The following is a 25002-nucleotide window of genomic DNA, read 5'->3' on the forward strand; positions in this document are numbered from 1 at the left end:
CTAGCCATCAACACCAAGATGATGCTGAAGTGGTTAATCCATTTGTTGTATCTTTTTTTTCTTAAACATGAAAAATGCACTTCTCGACTATTCGATTTCATTGAACAAGTAATCAATCAATAAAATGACTGCTAAGGAGATAATTGATATGTGTCTCACGACAAGTCAACGTTAAACTCGTCCAGTGGTGTGTGAACATCGGTAATCCCAGGTAGCCAAGATGCTGAGCGAGGATCCCACGACCAGCAGATTGGTGTGGCTGTAGCTTCACAAGAGGACAACACTGGTAAATGTCCTTGGATGTCCCAGTATTGTTGAATACAAGCCTTGCAGAAGTATGTTGAGAAGTGGCTCAGTGATCACACCCAGACGTATCGCACAGAGAAACTGCTCGTCTGAGAGACGAAGCCTGGCAGTCAGTTGCCATTATCTCTAACTGTGGTGAGTAAGTTTTAAAATAAAGTTTCACTGAGCATCTGAAGAGGATGAATCAAAACAGTCCCTCGATCACCTATGACATCAGCCAGTTATTTGACTTCATTGACGACCTGGCAGACCTGAGCTGCCTTGTATATAGGGCTGACACTCAAACATACCAGCCATACAACAAAGACTGGATCAAGGAGAAAATCTACGTGCTGTTGCGGCGTCAGGCCCAGCAGGCGGGGAAGTAAAGACGAGAGGGATGTTTGCTGCAAGGACTCCATTGGAAGAAATGCGCCATGGGATAGATGGGACAGGCCAATTTTTGTGTGGGTTAGGGTGGATGTTGACGTGTAGTCTAGGAGCAAGTCTTTGCTCATCTTAAACTTTGCGTCCATGCAAGACCGACAGACGGGGGGGAAGGAGGATAGACGGACTGGGGGGAAGGAGAACAGACAGACAGACAGGGGTCATGCTCAATCAGGCCCCTCTGATTGGCCTTGTCCAGGAAACCTAACCTGTGAGAGGTGCTTCTTCAGACTGAAGCAGGCCAACACCACCTCATGGCCATCTTTGTAAAGGTTAGGCACCCATGTCTGTACTGAGCAGCAATGTCTGGATTCCATAGCGGTCATCTTGGGGTGAATACGGCCAGACCAAAGACATCACTATTGCTCTCAAGCGAGATCAGCTCCCCATTAGATTTGTCTCAAAGTCCACTCCACAACCCCAGAGGATTATCTGCCAGTCTTGTCTCGCCGCCCTCTCAGTTTTGAGCGTTCATACTTTTCCCGGCGCGACTCGCTGACAACATCGGCACGCAATGTAAACGAGGAAGTTGGATGTATTCTGGTGCATATCTGCTATAACGGAGCTCACATCGTGTTCCCAACCAAAGAACGCAACATTTTATAAGAGCATGATCTGCTACCTCTCGTTTTCAGAGATATGCAACGTCCTCTAGAGAAGTCCTTCCACACAGTTTTGTCGTTAACGTCACTTGTGCCTTTGCGACGCGCTGTTCAACACTTGTGGCGCAAAGCGTAAATTGACCTTTTACTCTCTCCCTCCCTCCCGCCCCCCCCTCCCTTCCTATTCCTCTACTTTACCTTCCTAGCTTGCTTCCTGCTTCCTATCTTATCACCTTCTCCCCTCCTCCCGCTACAAGAAGGAAAGAGGGTTTAAACTAAAGTGTGGCTTTCAGTCCAACCAACCAGTCATAATTCTTATTTATTTCATCGTTTATAAGAGATCAAATATTGTAGTTTTAAGACTGAACCTGATCAATATGGACTTAAAGGCATTCACTGCCAAAAGTAAAATCAAGACTAGTCCATTTTTACAAATGTGAGTTGGTACTTGGGACAGTGTTCCAAACGCCTTCTCATTCAACACTTAAATCTTTGTCTGCTTGGTGAAGGAATATACTCATGACCCGACCTCTGCTGTGTTTGTGTCCACGCAACAAGAGTTCTGCAGAAAGCACTTGAATAATATGAAAGATTATGAAAGAAGAAATCAATTATTTGGAAGCCTCCATTAACATTATAAATCGATTCTATCTCATGCCAACGATAGCGTAAATGAGCTCCGACGACGAGAGCATGTATTGACTTTCATATTATATATGTACATTTGAAATGTTCCAGCTCTTTTCAATGTGATGATTTTATTTTTTCCTTTTTGTTAATTTCTACGACAAATAGAATTAGGCAAAATACATAAGTGGGGAAGCAGAGGAGAGATGGAGAAAGAATGGGAGAACGAGGGATAACTGGTAAAGAAGTGCAATGACAGGAGACAAAGGGAGACAATGGGTAGAAAAGAAACAGCACGGCCATTAACCACTTTGAACCTGGCCTTGTCCCTATTTGGGGGGCGTCTGCCATTACAGGCAATATGTTTAAAAAATAGCAAAAAAATATCGATCTACTAGCTCAACCAGAGGGGCATGTTCAATGTCTTTAAAAGACTATGCTATAGGGCTGGGCGATACGACTCCAAGTCAATACCCTCGATTATTCCTAGCTTTAATCTCGATTACAAAAAATATATTTTAAAAGAACTGCTACTTGATTAATCAATGAACCTACATGAGCAAGATTAAGTCGGTTATTAGTTATTAATATCGATATATTTTCTGTTAATCGCCCAGCCCTGAGCGAAGCCATCGGTGGCGAGCTAGCATCCCTTCCAGACAGCCCCGTAGAGATTGACTAGATTTCCTACAGAAGTGCTGTGGTGGCCACACCTAGGATGGTGGATGAGATTGAGAAGGACGTCTAAAGACAGCCTTATCGATCGGCTGTTTTGTTTTTTAAATAGGGCTATTTGTGAATTAGGGCTTTACTGTAAGTGATGCTTGTCAGCACAGCTGTTACGTGGCGATGGAGATTATCTTTAAAAGGGATTATGTAAACCAGTGGTTCTCATAAAGTGGAGTTTCTTCAGAGTTATTGGCCTTAAGTGCTGGGGCAAATTGGGGGTCCTTCAAACTAAAAAGTTCAAGAACCACCGATGTAAACAAAAGGGTACAAGTGGTTAAATATCCTGGAAATAAAATCTGCCCTTTTTTGTGGTTTTGGTTGAAAGGTCATTGTGTGTTGGACAGGGGAGGTGAGGTGTGTGTCTGATGATTACTGGCATTTTGGCACCATGTTTGTTTATTTTTGGGGAAAAGGGTGGTGGGCAAAAGGCCTCAGTTATGACTTCTTTTTTCTTTTCTTTTTTTGTCTCAGAACATATCTTACAAAATGTACAGAAATGATTTAATCAAAAAAAAAATCTTTAGTTTAAAAAAAATAAAAAATAAAAAACTTTTTTTTTGTCAAGTACTTGTATTGAGAGGCCTCTTGTTTATGTAGATGTTTCACCCCATTCAATAAAAAAAAAGAAAATAATCAGTTATTCTGTCTCCGCTGAGTTTATTTTATGTTGGTAAGTTACAATAGTGGTTCTCAAGGTGGGGAGAAAAAAAACTTTTTAACCCTATATACATCTTACAATCTCACAATGTGTTGCATCCTCTCTTCTGATTGGGTGAAATTGGCAACCCACCTGAAAATGTATTGTTAATTAAAGAGCTGGACAGACAGGGAGACCCCTGTTACTGAACAAACACTATAGCAATGGTTACTGTCAGAATATAGATTTTTTTTTTTTTTAATTAAAGATTTTGCTATGCTTTAAATGTAAGTCTTAAAAATCTATATACGGGAACAAAAAAACCTCATGCTTGAAAATGCTGTTTCTAGGCATAAAATATATAGATGATGATTTGGAAGTACTAAAATGTGTTAAAAAAGGTTCCAACGACACTGAAGTCATTCAACAGATATTCACTGATTTATTGGATTCTCATGTGAGAGACAGAAACGACGACCGAATGACATTAACCGGGTCCGCACTTCAAAATTAGCCAATCTACAAGCTCACACTGCAGATCCAGTATTTTTTGAAGATTTTAGGGACCCCCAGGGTTAAAGAAAGGACTGTAAAGCAGTGGTTCTCAAAGTTGGGTCCGGGGACCCCCATCAAAATTAGTTAATATAAGCATCACAATCTTTCTAACCACTTATAACCATATTTTATACTTTGACTATTCAAAAATAGCCGAACTACATGTAGATAGGCTATTTTTGAAATGTTTTGAGAAATGTTCTCTTCTGGGCGTCCTAGCTGGCACAAACTCTTCTCAGGTGCGGGTCCCCGTGCCAAATACATATCGGTTTCGGGTGTCCTTGACATGAACGAAAGTTTGAGAACCAGTGCTGTAAAGAAGGTTGAACAACGTGTGGAATGGGGGTTGTTGTGAACATTCAGCATCAGTGCCAATAGCAGAGTGAAGATCTGGGGTTTGCTTTAAGTGGATAACAAGCATTCCAAACAAACATCACCACATTGATTATTGCTACTTGCACCTTTTTTTTGTAACTAATATCTCTTTGATCTGAATACATGAAGAACGTCTAAAGGTTGAAGCTCTTAGGGGTGAGGAGGAGGGAGGGTCATCATCAATAGATAATATCTGTAACGTCACATTTTCCATGGTAAGAAAACAAAATCCATACACTGCAAAATATGATTCTTAAAGCAGCTGCAGCGAGTACGAACTACAATCGTCAAATAAATAAATAATCTCATTCACTCAGATGGCATCTCACCTATAGACTGTATACTATAGTAAACATACGTTGCATTTAAAGATACAAATCGATAACGTCACTCAGACATGTGTCGCCATGAATAAATAGTACGAGTGTGATTTGGAGGTTCCAAATCACTTTACTTTTCAACTAAAAAGACGCATGTAGGCTTATGTAGATATGATGTGAAATACATGGAGGATGAGCACAGGTGTTTGTTTGTTTTTTCAAACAAATTGAAGCGATGATGGTTATTATATCGTAAGTGCAGCAATTCTGTTCTCTCCACGTGGAGTGTAAATGCATGTGAACACAGTGAGTTATTATTGTAGACTCATGGGTTAGCTATTAGCCAGTGTATAATGGAGTGTGTATACTATGCCCTTTTTCTACACAGTTGAACCTTTGTTGCACAAAAGTGTCGCCCACCAAAATGACACATTTTCAGTCATTGTTTTTTGCAGAGCGACACCGTTGTGCAACGATAATAGAACCTATTGGCTTCGTTGGAAGCTATGTTGGTTTTCCAAGGATGGGTGAGGAAGAGGAAGGATGGGGTGAGGAAGAGCTGCACGTTTGTTTGCTGTTTGTTGACTCAACCTCCTCATCCACTTAGGATTAGTTGACCGGGGTTCCCCAGGGGTCTATGCTTGGTGTCCTCCTTTTCACTCCAAATCTCTTCACAGAAAATGATCTACAAGCTCACAACGTGTTGTGTTGCGCAACGCGTAGTGAGATTGTAGATCTGCTATTTTCACCGAACGTTCGCCCCCCAGAATAGGGACGCTAGGGTTCATGTGGTTAAATCCATTGAAAACGAGGCAGGCTCGCTGACAGCGAGGCCTCCAGACTTGGTGACGTACGCCCCAGCGAGCGAGTGCCTCAAGGAGCGTGCCGTCCCCTTTTGGCAGAAAGCCTCATCTCAGCCAATCACAGCCTGCGTCTTCCCCAGCCATCACTTAGTGGAAGTACTGATAGATGATAAACAAGACTAAAGCCTATCATTTATACTGTCTTCTGACGGTGTTGTGCAGCAAAACAAATTGCCCATGTACAAGCTCACAACGCGTTGATGATGCCAGTGGTTCTCAACGTTGTGAGCTTGTACGTCGGCTATTTGTGCTGCGTGACACCGTCGTGAGATGAAGTATAAATTAGGCGCAACAGTGGATATGTTAGGCTGAGTTAGTGCAGAATATTATATTAATAGATATAGTTCAGAATGATCACTGTTTCATGTTGTGATGTAGTGAGTGACATTTGTGGTGTTTGTAGCTCTCTAGGTTTCATTCTCCTCTGGCAGGGCAGTATAGCGGGGTCGACGTTTTGTTTGTTTGTTTGTTCAGAGGAAATGCGGTCACTTCCTCTTCCTGTTAGAAAAGTTGTACTTTCTTCTTGAGTTCGTTTCGTTTCCATAGCGACATGCGGTCGAACTCGCCGATGGGTATGCCGAACAGCTGCTGGAACTCTTCAGGAGACAGGTGCCTCTGCAGGAGAGAAGACAGACGATGATAATTATAACAATAATAATACAATTTATTTAATAGTCCAGGTGAGGTGCCTCTGGAGGAGAGTAGACAGACAATGATACTCCAAACATCTGTCTTAACTACTGTAAGGTGCAGTAAGTGACTTGCTTTTCTTGAAATAAGTGTTAAAGGTAGGGTAAGTGATATCCTTTTGATAAAATAAGTGTAAAATCGCCCTCTCTCTCACACACAGCTTATGCTACATACCTCCAGTCGCATACGGTCAACGCCAGGTGGTAACTTACAGCGCCCTCTGTGGGTCACAATAAGTGCTTCATAGGGGTAAATCTGAGTAGACAGAAGAATTTCATCATTAATGTTAGTTTGAATGCATTGGGATTTCATTTCATCTTTCAATGGGCCAGTTCTGATGCCTGTTCATATATCGGATGAATGAATATCGATGAATATGTCAGATGGAAACCTTGTATGTCCAAAACCGTTTCTTTTTCATTACTAACATTTTAAAGTAGCGAAAATAGCCGATCGACAAGCTCACAACTTTGTGTGCGACACTCTTGTATGATGAAGTTGTACGAACGCTTGTTTTCTATTGTTGTATTGTTTATTGGATCTTGTTTAGTCGATACACTTATTTGTTTTAGCTCATGCTCATTTGATTTAGCTATTTTGTCTCATCTGTTTAAGGAAATAGGTAGCTGATATATTGCACTTTTACCTTAGCGCTAGGTATACTCTTGGTTGCTTGTTTTTGCAGAAAATGCACTAAAGACTTCTGGTGATTAGTAGTTTTCGTTCCCTACCTATGTTGAATACACTTATTGTAAGTCGCTTTGGATAAAAGCGTCTGCTAAATGACTGTAATGTAATGTAATGAAGTCCTAAGTTGAAATATGGAGATGGAGAAATATGCTGTGGTCGACAATGAGAGTGTATTCGCCTTCCGGATTGAATGACTGTATTGATTTATATCAATTGATTTTATGAAATGTGGTACTAATGACCAAATCCAGCACACTGTTCTGTCTTGCATGTCGTGGCTGTCGTGCATAAACCTGGTATCTCCATGTCAGCTTTTTATGGCCTTTTTTATTTCATTTAACATAAATTAAAGACCCATTTTTCTAGTATTTTTCTACTACGTTTTTGCCTATAATGACATGCCCAAAATAGTGACGCCAAGTTGAAAGTGGTTAAGGGTGTCTGTGGGTTTTATAAATATTGAACCAATAGGGAACTGAAGTGTGGCATCACTGCCACTAGAGGCCGCTATCCCCCTGGGATTTGAAAAAAATTTAGCCATTATTTTTTCTATTGAAAATACCACAGGGTCTCTATAGCATCATGGCATATATAAGAACTGTTCCAAAATTAAACAAATAAGCCCGGCGATTTTACTCATATTGATATGAAGCATCAACTGATGTTGAAATAGTACCAATTTATCCAAAGAGGAAAACAAAATCTCCAAACTGTTATCAAATGTAACTCAATATCATAAATAACACAGTCACATATCTGACAGAATTATTTTGTAACACAGTTCTTATATGACACGATTTAAGATGACCCTATGGTATTTTCAATAGAAAAATATACTTCTGTGACCCAGAGATGGCGGTAGTGACGTCAGGACTTCGGTATATAAAGTAAAATAAGAGCTTAATAACTAACTAAATAACTATATTGGATCCATTGGAACGCAGGTTCTTTTTTCCCCCACATTTCCTGAAGAGTAAGGGTTTTGGACATACAAGGTTTTCCACCTGACTGCAGAGTGATTGATGAGGTAATAATAACTGTAGGATACATAGACATAAACACACTCACCTTCTGTTCCAGGATACTGGGCAGTGAGTTTCCTCTATCCATCCTCTCCTTCCGAGCCTCTCCGTTCTACACACACACACACACACACACACACACACACACACACACACACACACACACACACACACACACACACACACACACACACACACACACCAGCAAAGGACATGAGTTACTCAATGATATCTTCACTATTAAAAACCCTTACTTTTCAGGAAAAAAATTACTGAAATGTTCAGAAAATAGACAATCTACAAGCTCATAACGCATCGCAAGGCGATGTGTTGTTTTTGTAGATCGGCTATTTTCACTACTTTTGTACGACGAAGTAGAGCGTTAAGTGGCGAAAGAACGAAAAAACTTTAAATATGGGAGATACAAGGTTTCTGCCCGACATTGACTATATTATCTAATATCTACTGTACAGCCTGGTGCATTTGCATACAAAAACAGCAGTGTCACTATGTACAGTACAGAGAGTCTAAAAATGCGACACAAATACTTCACATAGAAACTTTATCAATGTCCTCCACGAGGCAATTTGAGGTTCTGCACAGAGCACAACGTTGCCGTCGGGCAGAAACCTTTTACCTCCATATTCTAACTTTTTGAGTTTTTCTCGTTAATGCTCCACTTGATCACACTACAGCATCACACAAAAGTATCAAAAGTAGCTGCGTGTTTTGAGCTTGTAGATCTGCTACTTTTGAATTTGAATCCTGAAAAGTAACGGTTTTGGACATATGAGACGATATATATATACAGGAGACACATTTAAAAGCGCATCAGGTCAACAAAAAAACAACAGTTAATCACAGACCAGGCAAATACAACGCAGTAAAAGCTCACAAACTACAACACATAGGATAGTGCAGGCAGACATTCTCAGGAGAGACACGCTTGGGAACTGAGATGTACAGTAACAGAGAGTGGGACTGTGCAGAAAAATAAATGGATAAATAAACTGGGTTGTAATGCAGTTATTAAATGTAAGTACACACAGGCGTTTTAGGCTGTTGTGTTGGTCACATGCACATTCAGCGCAGACGACATTCACCCAGAAACCTACCTGAGCAGCTGTGAAGACAAAATGAAGACGGGATAAATCAAGAGATTTCACTTTAACACCGTCATCTTAATCCCAATACATAATAACCACAAAGCTGTGCTAACCAAATGAACCCTAGCCTCCCTATTCTGGGGAAGAACATTCTGCGACATTCGGCAATCTACAAGCTTGCAACGTGTCTTGTTTTGCGAGCTTGTAGATCGGCTATTTCCGGCAAAGAGATTTGGTGTAAGAGGGAAATGGTAACAGACCTAGTATAGAGCCCTGGGGGACCCTGATAGATTTGTATAGGGTTTAAGCGGCTCCAGCATTTTGAACATCTTAGTTTTTTATCTTGCAGCCATCTCCTGTATTTTTATGAGGTCTCATATTTCTCTATATATTTTATAGATATCTGATAAGCATCAATGTCCTGCTTTTATATTACCTAAGCTCTAATGTTTGCTGTGCTGTTCTTGGTTTGAATGACTAGCCATTGTCCTGGTAGTCTTCTTAAACATATATTTACTAAAACTCCTATCCAATATGATGTATAACGTCTTGAACCGTCATAAAGCTAACTCTTATCCAATAGTTCTACCTCTGGAGTTATCACAGTGGATGATGTCACTTATTTAAAAAATGGTTTAATATAGTGAGGATTGGGGGGAATTGGGAGATTTAATACTCAGACAGTTAAACAGTGACTCATAGAACCACCTAATCTAAAATATCACCCTTGGTGCATGAGCTCAGAACAGTGAGGAAGAATTTAGATGTTTGTACAGCCTGTCTTGTTATGGTTCAGTTTGTCCTTGTAGCAGCTACAGTATAACTATGGTCTGATTCCTGTGCTCGTTGGCAGAACTACCTTACCACTGACATGAGTGTTATTTACATCTCCCGATGATATCATGTACATTTATTAAAGCATAACCATCACCACCTAGAATATTGTCTCTGCCTACTCTTGCCTCATCAATTATTGATTGAGCCAGAATTCCACGACTACAGCAACTAAATAGCATGAGTTATCCAGTGTACTGCATGTTTAACCTCTTCCAACCTGGCATCCCTACTTTTGGACAAAATAGCAGAGCTTGTAGATTTGTGCGCTTAAAATAGGGCTTAAGTCAAAATATAAGGACATTTGCCAGCTCATCAGAAGAATCGAGGCTTTTTCTCAAAGACGATTTCATTAACATATGCGTATGATGATATGAAATAATATGTAAAGAAATGTGAGAGAGCTTACCAGCTTGTGCCTTATCTGCCTCCGTAGAGAACTCGGCTGACTGCATCTGCAAACATAAAACAAAGTATTGGAGAAAGTATCTTTCAAAATGTCCTCCAGTTACTGTGGTGATTGTTTGCTTATTATACATGCATCAAAGCAATGCATCATGGGTATTAAACTGATGGTTCAGGAAATAATGCCAAACGTTGAACGTACTATTGGCTCTATGCACAGCAGCCATATTGGAAAGAAATTGGGCCTATTCTTACCAATGATACTTATGAAGGCTCTGTTCCAAGCTGATATTGTGCATGTTGGCTCACTGTGGAAACACCATTGGGTTTTTAAGTGTGGTCCAGGTACCCTCATGGTTCCTTGAGGGGGTTCCAAATAGGGCCCTTACGGGTGTGTAACTCTGAGAGTGTACGGGTCCATTTGGTTCCATTTGTACACTCAGAGTTATGGGGGTCCTTGAAATTAAAAGGTTTGAGAACCACTGTGCTACACTAAGTGGAACAGAGCCTTCATTAGTGTCATTGGTAAGACCTGTGAATCTGTGAACCCAATTTCTTTCCAATATGGCTGCTGTGCATAGAGTCTATTGTATTTTGTAGAAATACACACACTTACCCTGGTCAAGCCTGATCGAGGGGAGGATCGAGGGGAGGACTGGGATGTACTTGTAGATATACCTGCCAGAAAAAGAGACCAGTTAGAACAGCTACTGCTACTGATTATCCCTAAAATATAAAGGCATCAAGAAATAAACAACCTGTCTTACTAGAGTGCATGTGTGTTCTGTCAGGAAGTGATTGTGTCTTCCTACGGAAGTTTATCTCATTCTGTTTCTCATTCTCCTCCTTCAGGATGAGCCGACCCATGTTAGACTGGATCTATAGAACAGGACATGAAGAACCAAGCATTCAGTTCACCTTGTCATTCATAGCCTTCCTTTCAGTTGGTGTATCAATACAGCAATGTTGAAATACTCTGTTACAAGTAAAAGTCTGGTAATCAAAATTTACTTGAGCAAAAGTACAACAGTGTTGGCATCAAAATATACTTAAAGTAGTCAATATGCAGAATGTCCCATTTCACAAGTTTTCAAATGTATAAAATGTATTAAAAAAATATTTAGAAAATAGCTGATCTACAAGCTCACAATGCGTCGCACCCCGACGCGTTGTGAGCTTGTAGATGGTCTATTTTCACATAGCCGAAGTATACATAGGGCTGAAGACGTTAGTGTTTGTTTTGTAATATTAATCAAAATCAAATTGTAAATTCAGCCACGTTATGTGGCTTTAAGATCACACTCTCTACTCGTCCCAAAACAGTGTAACCCTATGATAGAAAAGAGGTGTATGGTCCTTTAAGCGGGTGGCGGGCTGAGTGGTTATAACATGACTTCCCTAAAAGTCAAAAAATAAATGGCGATACAGTTTAGTTTTTTCTTGTTCAGCTGAGCTTGCCGTTAACACCAGAAAATGGCATTTCTGGGATCATGCACTATCTCTACCATGTCAACAATAAACGGGATGGATTGTTAAAAAGAACATTAGCTAAAATAAGTCACTCTAATGCCAGGTGTGAAGGGGGCCATACTGTATCTCTGCTCAGTTGCATGCATGTAGACGTGTGTGTGTGCACACACACACACACACACACACACACACACACACACACACACACACACACACACACACACACACACACACACACACACACACACACACACACACACACAGACACACAGACACACTCACACACCCTCTCCAGCTCCTGTAGGTTCAGCGTTTTAACATCCTCTGTCAGGTCTTCAAATTCATCTTCCTCCTGCAGCTCCTTCTTCTTCCTCCACTCGATCTCTGTCAAACACATCATCATCATCATCATCTCCCTCCACTCAATCTCTGTCAATCACACAACCAACCACATATTTATTATTGTTGTGGCACATTATGCCTATTGTGTGTGTGTGTGTGTGTGTGTGTGTGTGTGTGTGTGTGTGTGTGTGTGTGTGTGTGTGTGTGTGTGTGTGTGTGTGTGTGTGTTACCCATAGAGGCCATTGAGGGGGGACAGGGCCAGTACTCTGTCTCTATCTTGGAGGGCAGGTTGGGGTCTGGTGGCTGAGCTGCTGGGAACTTGGAGGACTGAATGATGCTTCCTCCCACAGGTTTTCCAACATCTGGAGTGTGAACAGTGAGAAAGGCTACTGTCGGAGAAACAACTGGTTCATTTGGTTCTAAACATTGCAGTTAGAACTGCAGACCCAATTTTCCACCGTAATCTCAAATCTCACAAATCTCAGGTTCACCTCGATTAATTAAGTTAAGTTGCTCTGGTTAAGAGTGTCTGATAAATGCCTAAATGGTAAACATGAGAAGCCATGGTACATACCTTGTTTGTAGATGGGAGGTTTCTTGTACATGTTGGCACCAATGTCTGAAATACAGGATGGGAAAACATGTGAAATGTATATTTTAACGTAACCTACATGAACAATAGCATCCCTATATTTGGGGCAAAACAGTTGGCGAAAATAGCAGATCTACAAGTTCACAACGTGTCCATCCAAACAGGAGAAAGAACTCACGCAGGATACAAGAAGTAAAATTGGAAGTGATGAAACAAAGAAATGAGCACAAAGACATTTGGAACTGTAACACTACTATATAAAATCGAAGCTGATAAATACTAGTACTCTCTCCCGATTGTCTGAAATTGGCAACCCACGTGAATTTTTTGTTATTTTTGATTACTTAACCTTTTAATAAAAATCACTTACCCTACCGTGAGAGAGAGAGAGAGAGAGAGAGAGAGAGAGAGAGAGAGAGAAAGTATACCTGGTCTATGGAAATGTTGTTGGCTGGCACTAATTTTGCGGCCAGCTTGTTGCAGGTGCAGCGTCGAGCCTCCGGGAGAGGAAGTCTCACTTTCTGCCTTGCATACTTTCATCTGAATCTGAAACGCATGGAGTTACAAAGTGATATATAGGGATTTTTTATTTATTTAGACGATGGTGTTGTGAGGAGAGGCACTGTGTTAATGTGGCTGATCATGGCCGCTGTCCATGGTGCTGAACTCTCTTCTTTATCCACCATTACTGGTGGGTGTGTTTGGATAAGTAATGGTCGAAGGACTCTCAGCACAACCCTATTGGCTACCTTTTCTTTTGTAATTATTTGCCTGATTACATATCCTTGATTTTAGTGAGTTGTTGCTCTTTCAATGTATTCATACTTTAAAAGAGCATCTGGAAAATAGAATAATATGTCATGCCACAATCGCCACTGAATACTACAGATAGGGTTCTACACAAAATAGACATAAAATCACTTCTAAACCATAATAAAGTGTGTTGAAAAGAAGAATCTCACCTCAGGAGACTGGGGAGGAGATGTGGGCGGAGGAGAGAGCGATCTCTGGAAATCACAAGAACAACATATTAGTCCCATGGTGTCACTGTGAAAATGAGGTGTGTGTGTGTGTGTGTGTGTGTGTGTGTGTGTGTGTGTGTGTGTGTGTGTGTGTGTGTGTGTGTGTGTGTGTGTGTGTGTGTGTGTGTGTGTGTGTGTGTGTGTGTGTGTGTGTGTGTGTGTGTGTGTGTGTGTGTGTGTGTGTGTGTGTGTGTACCTCTCTACGTGGTGGGTCCAGTGAGGAGAAGCTGAGATGAGGCTCGTAGGTCATCAGATCAGGTCGCTCCACCTAGTGGTCATAATGATACTAAAATGATTCTGAATAACATCTTTCACCCTTTCTGTTTCAGACAGACATAACAGTGAAAGTGTCTAGAGAGGTCAAGGTTCTTCTTGTTGCATTCTTCTTGTGTACAGGTACATAAGAGGAAAAACGTAAAAGTGACATTCTTTTATACTAGTAAGTCTATCTTTGGACAGAGAGGTCTGTATTTTAGAGGCATGTTAATGTATGTGAAGGCAAAGTCAAAACGCTTTCTTTGTGTCAGAAAGTGGACTTTAAAATCTATTGTAAATCCTACTAGCAGTGTTTCTGTTCACTCACCTCCAGGATGGCCTTGTCTCTGGGCAGAGCAGCCAGGTCTCTGTAGCCCACCACCTGGTCTTTGACACGGGCCTGGAGATGATGAACACATCAACAATCAACAGGCTTTCATTTGTCACTCATTCATACAGGTACAAGCAGCGAAATGTTGGTGTTGCGTGTTCCTCAAGACTGTGTTATCAACAGCAATACAATATACAGTATACATGATGATAATAGAGATAATACTGGATTGTTGTGGATACAAAATAATTCTCTTTAAAAACCTAAACTTAGATTAGTGGGGAAGATAACAGAATGCACTGTGACATCTCTTGCGCGCGTGCGCACACACACGCGCACACACACACACACACACACACACACACACACACACACACACACACACACACACGCACACACAGATATATACAGTACATACAGTAATGATTGAAAGGACTGCTTCCACCCAGTGAAAATCCTTTGCTATTTGGGTCTAGAGTGAGAGTGAGCCTACTAGGAGAACATGGCAGTGGCCATGCCTAAAGGAATCATTACCAACACCCTATTCCAGTAAACCACTTAAACCTTCCCTTCCTGCTTCCCTTACAAACCAATTTACAATTTAGGCATTCAGCAGACACTCTTTATCTAGAGCGAGGTAAACACATACATCAAATGCATAGTGCCTTAATAATCTAGGATCATAGGTAAACCAAGAACCTAGCATCAGTATAATATCAAAAAATAAATCATCTGTACATTGAAACTATATAAACTATAGGATGTATGCCAGGTCAATAAATGAACCTAGCATCTGTCTAAATAACATCTAAATTACATTTTAACCTTTGCATAAGACTGCATGGTCGTCAAGGCTACTATAGGACAAGTGCCACAGGGCAGAGGTGGAGTCTGAAGAGGTGAGTCTTCAGATTACGGCGGAAAATTGGTCGTGACTCGTGAGTCTGCATGGATTCTACGACTACATCAGAAACCGTCTACGGCCCTCAGAGAAGGAACATCACACCAGATCTAGATCTGCAGATGTAACCACTCTCATCAAGAACTAACAACTAAATAATAGAACCATGTGCAGAACACTTCAGCATCCTCCTAAATCAGAGCAACTCCACAGAAACGTACGTACATCTTGGAAGACCTCGCCAGTTTCCCCTCTGTTTCGCAACTCGATTACATTCCTTGATTTCCTGAAGTCAGATAGGCAATCAAATGTCTTGAAAAAATACGACACGTGCAGGCTCAGACTCCACGAGACATCTAAGTGTGGAGGTTACCACCTCACACGTCATCTCTGTCCCACAAGACTGGAAAGACGTCACCATCATCACTATCTACAAAAAGGACAGGTTATAAGGTGTCAGCTGTGGTGACAGCAGAGGTGTCTCTCTCACAAATGATGTTTTCCTGCTTGGCTACGCACATCGCACAAAACATCCTGCCGTAAACCTTAATGCGAGGGTTTCGGAAGAAAAGTAGTACCACAGACATGATCAAATTCATACATTCATTCGGCGGCAGTGCCTCAGGAGGTAGAGTAGCCCCTTGGTTCCCAGTTCGATCCCGGGCTCCCCCTGAGCTAGTGTCAAAGTGTCCTTGAGCAAGAAAGACATTGAACCCCTAATTGCCCCCGATGAGCAGGTTGGTGCTTTGTATGGTTTCCTGAGCCATCGGTGTGTGAATGTAATGCTCATTGAAAAAAGCACCTTGGATAACGAGCCAGGCGCTCTATAAATGCACCATTTACCGTTCAAAATCCAGAGAGTACAAACAAGACCTGTACATGGCATAATCGTTGAAGGTACTGGACACAGTCAACTGAAAGCTACTCTAGGAGGATGCACCCAGTCAATTTGGGCTCACAAGTCCTCTCCATTCCTCAGCCGTTTCATAATGGTACTGTGTGCAAGCCATGGTGCAAATACGTGGACAATAAAGTGGGCCCTTTTGAGGTCAAAATAGGACAAGGATGTTATTTCCTCACAGCAATCAGCCTCATCTGCCACAAACATCTTCAATGCACTCTGATTGCACTCTGTCCTGAGTCCTCTCAGCATGCCATCGGTGGAGGCAGCCTCCTACAGAGCTGTCCGTCTACAGATCCACATAAGAAAACACTCATATAGGTCACCAACAACGTCATCGATAATGATGGACTGCCATAAGCAAGTATGTACACAAGTAAGACGCGCGAACGCTGGAAGCGAACGCAGCTCGAAAATATTGTGTATTTACGGACTTGTAATCCGTGTTATTTGACTGTGATGGGGAGAGAACAGTGTGTGTGTGTGTGTGTGTGTGTGTGTGTGTGTGTGTGTGTGTGTGTGTGTGTGTGTGTGTGTGTGTGTGTGTGTGTGGTGTTGCATTTAAATCAGAGCATTGTCTAAATTCCTGCACTCTGGCGCCCTCTACATAGGTAGTGCATGCACACAGACAGACACACAGACAGACAGACAGACAGACAGACAGACAGACAGACACACAACCTGAGCAGGGTTACATAGTAAGCTCCACTTGGTCGGAGGCGCGGCTTCGCCGCGCCTCCTTCCGCGTTCGCAATTATGCAGTACTACTCTATTTACATGTTACAGTACATATAGAATATTTATATTATATATTATAAATTAACTAGGATAGCAGGCAAACCAAAGATTCAGATTCCCCCCGCGGGATAATAAAGGTAGGCCTATCTATCTATCTAAAGACTGTAAAAATCACACCCAGTGTGAAGTGGGCGGTGTGGTCACAGTGGTCATCACAGTGATGGAAGTTCACTTAAAGAAAAGTAATATTGTGGACCAACCATTGTACACCCCTAACTTTAAAAAAAACATAAATGTGTTTTAAAAAGTGCATAGTCCTATTTATAGGGCTATGCTCATGTGTCATGTGTTCACTAGCCAATCACAGTCCTGAATAGTCCTGAATTGGCCACAATAGTGTACAATGGTGGCCAATCACGGTGCAGGGTTAGGGGGGTACAATGGTGGCCAATCACAGCGCAGGGTTTGGGGGGTACAATAGGTCCCCCCACCTATTGTACCCCCCCAACCCTGCGGTACAATGGTGGCCAATCACAGTGCAGCGAATGTCGATGTCCAAACCTCACATATAGGGGTGGTTTCACCGCCCCAAAAATGGCACCCAATGCCATGGCACCCAATGCCATCCCTACTTGACACTCGGCATGAAGGGTAGGATTGGTGGTAAATCCCTGTGACATACTGGCTCGGCAAGGCTTAATTATAGCAGGTAAACATCAAACCTAGCATCTGTGTAAATAACATACATAGTGTACTGTATGTCAACAAATAACCAACACACTACTAGTTATGGATAACCTGGTTGTTACCCATCAAAATAGTACTGACACAAAATAGGGTGCTAGGAGGCAGAATGGAGTCTGAAGAGATGAGTTTTGAATGTCTCTCTCTCTCTCTTAAAATGTGGGTGTCTGTGGGTGTCTATGCAGGTGTGTGCATATATTTACTGTGATGCCTGTGGCAGGCGATCCAGGGGCACTAGGACCATGAGACGAAGGTAGGCTGCCTGGGGTCACTCGCCCCTCCACCTGTGAAACCAATAATAATCACCACGAACAACCGTGTTAGTTTCCATATGATTAGTTATGAATGTTTATTTCACACAACGGTGTTAGATGTCCATATGACTGAGATGTATTTCATACAACTGTGTTAAAGCCTGATGCATATTACTCCACCAGAACAATCGACGTCAGTTCGGTATGGCTGGGCTCCCCGAACCAGACAAATGTCATTTCATACTTCTGTGTTCTGGACGCCAGACCCCGCCCACCACCGCTCTGACCCCGCCCACCACCACTCTGACCCCTCCCACCACCACTCACACTGTTTGCTCTGACTGAAGCAGTGACACTACAGCGAAGCCTCTGCTGCCTGGAACGGATGGTTAAATTAATATCTGGATATCGCGACCGAGACGCGCTGTGGGGAATTTCTGACACGGAGGTCTTGAGGTTTTGCCCTTTCTTGCGAGATTTCAGAGGTGTTTGCACCTCCTGGAAGTTGGCTGGTGTCATTTCACTGGCGTCACTGGTGGTGACAGAACGAACTTGAAGCTGGGCTCAAGGAATGCGGACGTATGACCAATCACAGTAGCCAAACTTAGGTTGGGTAGTTATAACACCTCAGAGGCACCAAACACCCGAATTCAGTGCTGATCCTGCCCACCTGAACCCCTGAATGATGTCATATTGTAGTCTGGACCCACTCGATCCCCTGAATGATGTCATATTGCAGACCCAGCTGAACCTCTTAATGATGTCATATTGTAGTCTGGACCCACCCGAACCTCTGAATGATGTCATATTGTAGTCTGGACCCACCCGAACCTCTGAATGACGTCATATTGTAGTCTGGACCCACCCGAACCTCTGAATGATGTCATATTGTCGTCTGGACCCACCCGAACCTCTGAATGACGTCATATTGTAGTCTGGACCCACCCGAACCCCTGAATGATGTCATATTGTAGTCTGGACCCACTCGAACCTCTGAATGACGTCATATTGTAGTCTGGACCCACTCGAACCTCTGAATGACGTCATATTGTAGTCTGGACCCACCCGAACCTCTGAATGACGTCATATTGTAGTCTGGACCCAGCTGAACCTCTGATGACATCATATTGTAGTCTGGACCCACCCAAACCCCTGAATGATGTCATATTGTAGTCTGAACCCACTCGAACCTCTGAATGACGTCATATTGTAGTCTGGACCCAGCTGAACCAAACGAACGCAGGCTGTTGGGCTGTAGTATGCATTGGGCTTTATCCATAATGATTAGTTATGAATGTTTATTTCATACAGCTGTGTTAGAATCCATGTGATTAGTTAAGAATGTTTCACATCATTACCTTCTGCATGGCTGGAGTGAAACCTTCTTCTGTCTAAGACCTGATGGTCCTGGTGAGTAGAGAATACACACAATTAGCACAAGCACATATCATCACACGTTGACATTTCATTAAGCACTGTTAGTGTTCTATACTATACCAATACTATAGGCAAGCATTTGGGCAAAAATAGGTTAGCTTGTATTGGCTATTTTTGGCAGAGAATTTGTGTAGAGGCAAAAAAGGAGGGGACCATGTATAGACCCCTGAGGGACCCTGCAGTCAACAAGATCAAATAACAGATCTATAACCTCACAAGCTCACATTGTGAGTAGATCTGCTATTTTTTTGCACAATGTCCACCTGATATGACAAGGCCAGAATTAGGGACATTATGGGCTTCATGTTCAGTTTGCTTCCTGCAATCCCTTGGGCCACAACCTCAATGTCTGAGACGACAGTATGAATACAACAAAAATACTGAATAAAACTGAAATTGGGCAGTTATCAGAGGCTTCCAAACGTGTTCACAGCCCAGTGACTTTTGATAGAAATGACAAGAATTGGCCTCTGATGTCACTGCTGTTTGGCAGAAGCCTTGTAATCTCCATATTTCGTTTTTGTCCTCTCCAAAGAATAATGCCCTACTTCGTACAGTGTCACACAAAAGTAGTAAGAATAGCCTTTTTATTTTTAAGTAAAAGTGAATGTGGTTAAGTCTGTCTGTGGGTTTTATAAATATTGAACCAATCACACGTATTAACAAGAGCGTGTAAATAAATAATAGCTACATTGGATCCTGTGGAACTAAGCTTATTTTGTTCCATTTTCTGAAAAGTTAAACCGTTTTGTACATACAAGGTTTCCCGGCCGACAGACAGCGACCTGCTCTGTGATTGAAGTAAAACACTTTGAGCAGAGGAACCTTGGACTAAAACACACTCCTTGAGTCCTTTGCTGCTAACAGGATATCCTGTGTTGTTGAAAGACCGAAACTGCCTCTTCCTCCTTTCTGTTTTTCTTTCTATTCCATAATGTCTCCTCCTTCATCTGCATCAGAAGCTACCCTCCTCCTCCTCCTCCTCCTCCCTCCCCCCCGTCCTCCTCGCTGGTTGTTTATCAGCTGGCCCAGCCAGGCCGACGCCCAGCCAGTCCCCAACAGTTATTGCTATGGCGACACACTCCTCCCTCCAGAGAAGGTTACCGTGGGGAGCAATTCACTCTGATGACGAGGACTTGTCCTTAATGTCACCATCTCACCAAACCAACAATTGCGACCAATTTGCACGCACACACACACACACACACACACACACACACACACACACACACACACACACACACACACACACACACACACACACACACACACACACACACACACACACACACACGTTTGTATATGAATGTCATTTCTTTCATTTTGAGGGGCATTTTTAAGGACCCACAACTACATATAAATCTGGCATAGCTCTAACCCCAAACCCTAATAAATCTAACTTATAAATGTCTAATCCTAACCCTAACCCAAACCTTTTCCTAATTGTAAACAAACCTCTAAAATTGTCCTCACAACGTCTATTACTCAGATTCTACTATACTTGTGGGGACATTTGCACACTCACACTTTCAGTCAACACAATTGTATGCTAGTATACATAGTATGTTTATCAACTTGTATATAGGCACAATATAGGCTACAATAGTTCAGTATATTTTTCAGTATTGAAGGAGTAGTTCAGCCAATAAATTACTTATTTTCTATCAATTACACACCCCATGAAGCCTTGAATTCATGGAGATTCTTTAGTTTTTGTCGCATTCCTGAGCCAATAATTTGATGACCAGCAGAGTCCCCGGTCGGAGACTCAAATGCAGGTCAATTGAGTCTCCTACCGGAGACGCCGCCGTCTCTTCATGTGGTGTGTAACTGATGGAAGATAAGTCGCCTTTAAACCCTATATGCTTTGTTGACCGGAGTCCCCCAGGGGTCTACACTAGGCCCCTTCCTTTTCCCCTCCTCTAAACCGAATCTCTTTGCTGAAAATAGCCAATAGTTTAGCCCCAGAATGGGGATGCTACGGTTTCAAGCGGCTGAGGGATGCTTGGGTTCATGGGGTTGAAGGATTTGCGGCTTGAAGTAATACTTCACAGTTGAGCAGATAATCTATACAGATGCAGTTGTGCTGTAATCCACATACAGCAGCAGTGTAAATCCTGTGTGTGAATGTGTACAAATAGACACTTTCTAGTGGACAGAGAGACAGTGCCTAGCCCTAGACCTGCAGTAACTGTCTTGTGTCAGACCAGTCAGTGTTTAATTGAGTTGGCATGGCTATGGAGTCCAGTGGCAGACAAAGTATATACTCAAGTAAATACTCAAGTACTCAATAGTGCAAATTGGACGTATACAATAGCCGATATACTTTGACTTAGACTTTGACCTCTTTATTGATAATAAACATATGTACAGTAAAAATACATACATTGTCACATAATTATCAAAAGGATAAAACGCAAGAAAGCCAGCGGCTACATGTATGTGTAAATTATGTGGTTGTGTGTGTGTGTGTGTGTGTGTGTGTGTGTGTGTGTGTGTGTGTGTGTGTGTGTGTGTGTGTGTGTGTGTGTGTGTGTGTGTGTGTGTGTGTGTGTGTGTGTGTGTGTGTGTGTGTGTGTGTGTGTGTGTGTGTGTGTGTGTGTGTGCCTTCCACACTGGGGGTGAATAATACAAGCCCACAACGCATCGCGCTGCGACCTTGCAAATCGGCTATTTTAACTATATTTGAAACAGGGCTTAAGTGTTTCATTCATAATGTATGTGTGTACGTTTGGGTCCCAGGAGTCCCTTCCTAGAAATGTTTAGTGGAGTCAAAAGTACAATCATTCTATTTGAAATGTATAGCGTATAGTGAAAGTCATCAGGCTTGAATATATGTGAAATACTCCAAAAATGTACTAACAGCACTCAAGTAAGTGTACTTAGTTAGTGTCGAGCACTGATGGAGTCATAGTGACACTGATCCAGCGCTCTGAGGCAGAGCGGAGCGGACATGATGTAGGCCTTCATGGACACAGCCGTTAGTGGGGGAGGAGCTCAGCACTCACTCCATGGGAACAGGTCAATTACTGAGAGCTTTTAGCTGCCAAGGAAACATCAATGAAGTCTGTATCCCATCAGACACTTAGTTCTATATACCATGGGATACAGGTCCAGTGAGCACCTAAACCTTATCCCAGGGGTCTTCAACGTTTTTCAGACCAAGGACCCCTTAGCTGAGAGAGAGAGGATGCAGGGACCCCCACAACATATTGTATAAAATTGTGTTGCAGACATAGACCGTAAAAAATGAATGGACAAAGTGACGCCATTGGTTTCTACAGATCGTAAATAAAGGTCCGAAATGCTAACGGAAATTAATGCTATTGGCTGCAACCGCAGCAAGGGCGGGTCTTCACTTGGTAGAACCAGTAGTAGCCCTAGAAACATACCCTACTTCATCATTTATTTTTAAATTAATGGGCCGATAATTTACTAAGCGCATATCATGATGATTTAAAAAAGACTGTAAACTAGCGATTGAAAACATAAACTGTTTAAGAAAACGTTTACTAAGGTAATAAATAGTAAAGTTCACCCAAAACCTCATTGACTCGTATTGAGATTATAATGTATTGCGACCGTAGAACGTGAAGTAGCGACATCTGATGGGCCATTAATAGGAACAGCAGGCTGAACAAGTGAGCTTAAATTCCAGCAAAGGGGGTTTGCCCCTTGGTTGCAGATTAAACTTTTTGATAGATCTAGCTCATAGATAGCTTCATAGACTTCTTTGACAGCACTATCATCAGTGTATGTTGGATTCACGTTAATGTGTATTTTCAGACACTTAACCACTTAAACCGACAATACTCAGTAAACTTGAAACCTTTCACTCTGTACTTGGTCTGCTCTTTTTTCCATCTACACCAAACCTCTTTGCCGAAAATAGCCTCACGTTGTGAGCTTGTAGATCTGCTCTTTTTGGCTAAAGTTCTCCTCAGAATTTTCAAGTGGGTAAAGTAAAAAATAAAATCCTATCACACAAACATTTGGCGGCCCCCCTATAGTAACTCTGAGGACCCCCTAGGGCTCCCGGACCCCCTGTTGAAGACCCCTGCCTTATGCCATCAGACACCTTTCTATACCATGGGATACAGGTCCAGAGGGCAGATAAAGCTTGTCTGCATCTTACCGAAATGTAAGAAAAAATAAATAATCCATTTGTTTTGGAAAATGGTGTGAAATATACATATATACATGATTTTTAACATGCACCCTACATCATCGTCAGACCTAAACTTACCCGGCAACATCTTGCTTATGCCCAAAATGACTGGCTATCCAGGGGTTTTGTTGCAATTTGTAGCATTTGTTGAAATATCAGGCCTTAAACGTAATTGGAAAACTATTTTATGTATTTGGCCCCTCATTTGTAAAGTAAATGTAGGTATAAAATATAAAATGGATAAATATACTGTATAAATGAAGGTGCCCAGTGTTCTCAGGGGCCCACTGTTCCAGTTACAATGTATGTATGTATGCACACAACTGGCTTGCTTTTATAACTGATACTCAAATACCACATTGTTTTTTGTTAATAACTTAAACAGGATAGCCTATATAAGTCAATATGGTGGACCATTTTCCAACCACAGGACTATTACGCACACTTTGTTGAAGGAAGTGGCTTGTTTAGTTTAAAATAACCACTTTGATGCTTCAGGATATGAGTGCAACAAAACATGGTTGATTGCACTTCCAATATTTATAAACAGTCCAAAAGCTTTTAGGAGGTTTACATGAATTTCACACTCTCTGCAGGTGGATAGATTGCTTCTGTCTAAAAGCCTACATTTAGCTGTGTCATAAACTCACTGGAGCTAAACTAAAGAGCCAAGACAATCTGTTTGAAAAAGAACATCATATGTTTGAACATTATGAAAAATACCATTAGTAAGTATTTGAGTAATTAACAAGTGCTGCTTGGATTTTCCATCTAGCCTTGACTTCCCCTACAGTAGGTGTGAATATACAGCTTAAAACACTTTCATACAGTTCATACAGAATGACTTGTTGTGAGCTATAATAACTATAACTAGGCTATTATTTATGATACATTATAAAATATATATTATATATTTTATGTAGGCCTATATTTAAATATGATATTCAGGTTTTTTTTTTTTGGGGGGGGGGTATTTATTTTATGTATTTAGTTAAATAGATCACAGCCTATAGCTACTATAACATATCCTACCAGATGTCTATATATAAAGCCATCGCAGGCCTGCATAACCTAACGGTACATCATCATGTGGCCTACAGCCTACATGGGTCTTAATTGTGCCTTAAAGGGGAAATCCACCCATTTTCAATATTTAACTATGTCATTAATATAGCATAAAGGAGTTGTGTGGAAATAAGAAAAAATTAAAAAAAAAATTAACATTGCAAAAAAAATTAACATTGCAAAAAAATTAACATTGCAAATTACACCATGATGAGTCATCACAGTGTAATTTGCAATGTTAATTTTTTTGCAATGTTAATTTTTTTTGCAATGTTAATTTTTTTTTTAATTTTTTCTTATTTCCACACAACTCCTTTATGCTATATTAATGACATAGTTAAATATTGAAAATGGGTGGATTTCCCCTTTAAGGAAAGGCAGCAAGTGCGCACGCAGCAGAAACGTTAAAATATAATAAACAATATTTAAATATATCCTCCCTACCTGCAGTGTGTTTGGATCAGCAGCTCCGCAGGCCGGGTTGATAAATAATAATAACGATAAAATAAGAAAACAAATCCAGGATCCGAGTCGCAATAAACAGCAGCCGCTTCGTGACGCGCGTCGTCTGTACAGCGGCTGGATGGATGGAGG

General features: G+C 41.6%; 1 protein-coding gene across 1 annotated transcript; it reads right to left on the reverse strand.

Annotated features, from left to right (window-relative positions):
• Window positions 1–5905: 5905 nt before the first annotated feature.
• dmtn (dematin actin binding protein) lies at window positions 5906–24971 on the reverse strand. The gene is made up of 17 exons (XM_080420299.1): window positions 24853–24971; window positions 19097–19145; window positions 17688–17768; window positions 14198–14269; window positions 13811–13882; window positions 13555–13599; window positions 13021–13138; window positions 12575–12619; window positions 12231–12362; window positions 11944–12086; window positions 10955–11066; window positions 10804–10865; window positions 10192–10237; window positions 8703–8965; window positions 7889–7954; window positions 6305–6385; window positions 5906–6055 (listed from the first exon to the last, which is right to left on the reverse strand). The coding sequence occupies exons 2-17, from the start codon at window positions 19103–19105 to the stop codon at window positions 5942–5944; spliced, it is 1461 nt and encodes a 486-aa protein (XP_080276425.1). The 5' UTR covers window positions 19106–19145; window positions 24853–24971; the 3' UTR covers window positions 5906–5941.
• Window positions 24972–25002: the final 31 nt, after the last annotated feature.

This window comes from Gymnoscopelus braueri, assembly GCF_963280865.1.
Source record: "Gymnoscopelus braueri genome assembly, chromosome: 22".
Taxonomy (NCBI): domain Eukaryota; kingdom Metazoa; phylum Chordata; class Actinopteri; order Myctophiformes; family Myctophidae; genus Gymnoscopelus; species Gymnoscopelus braueri.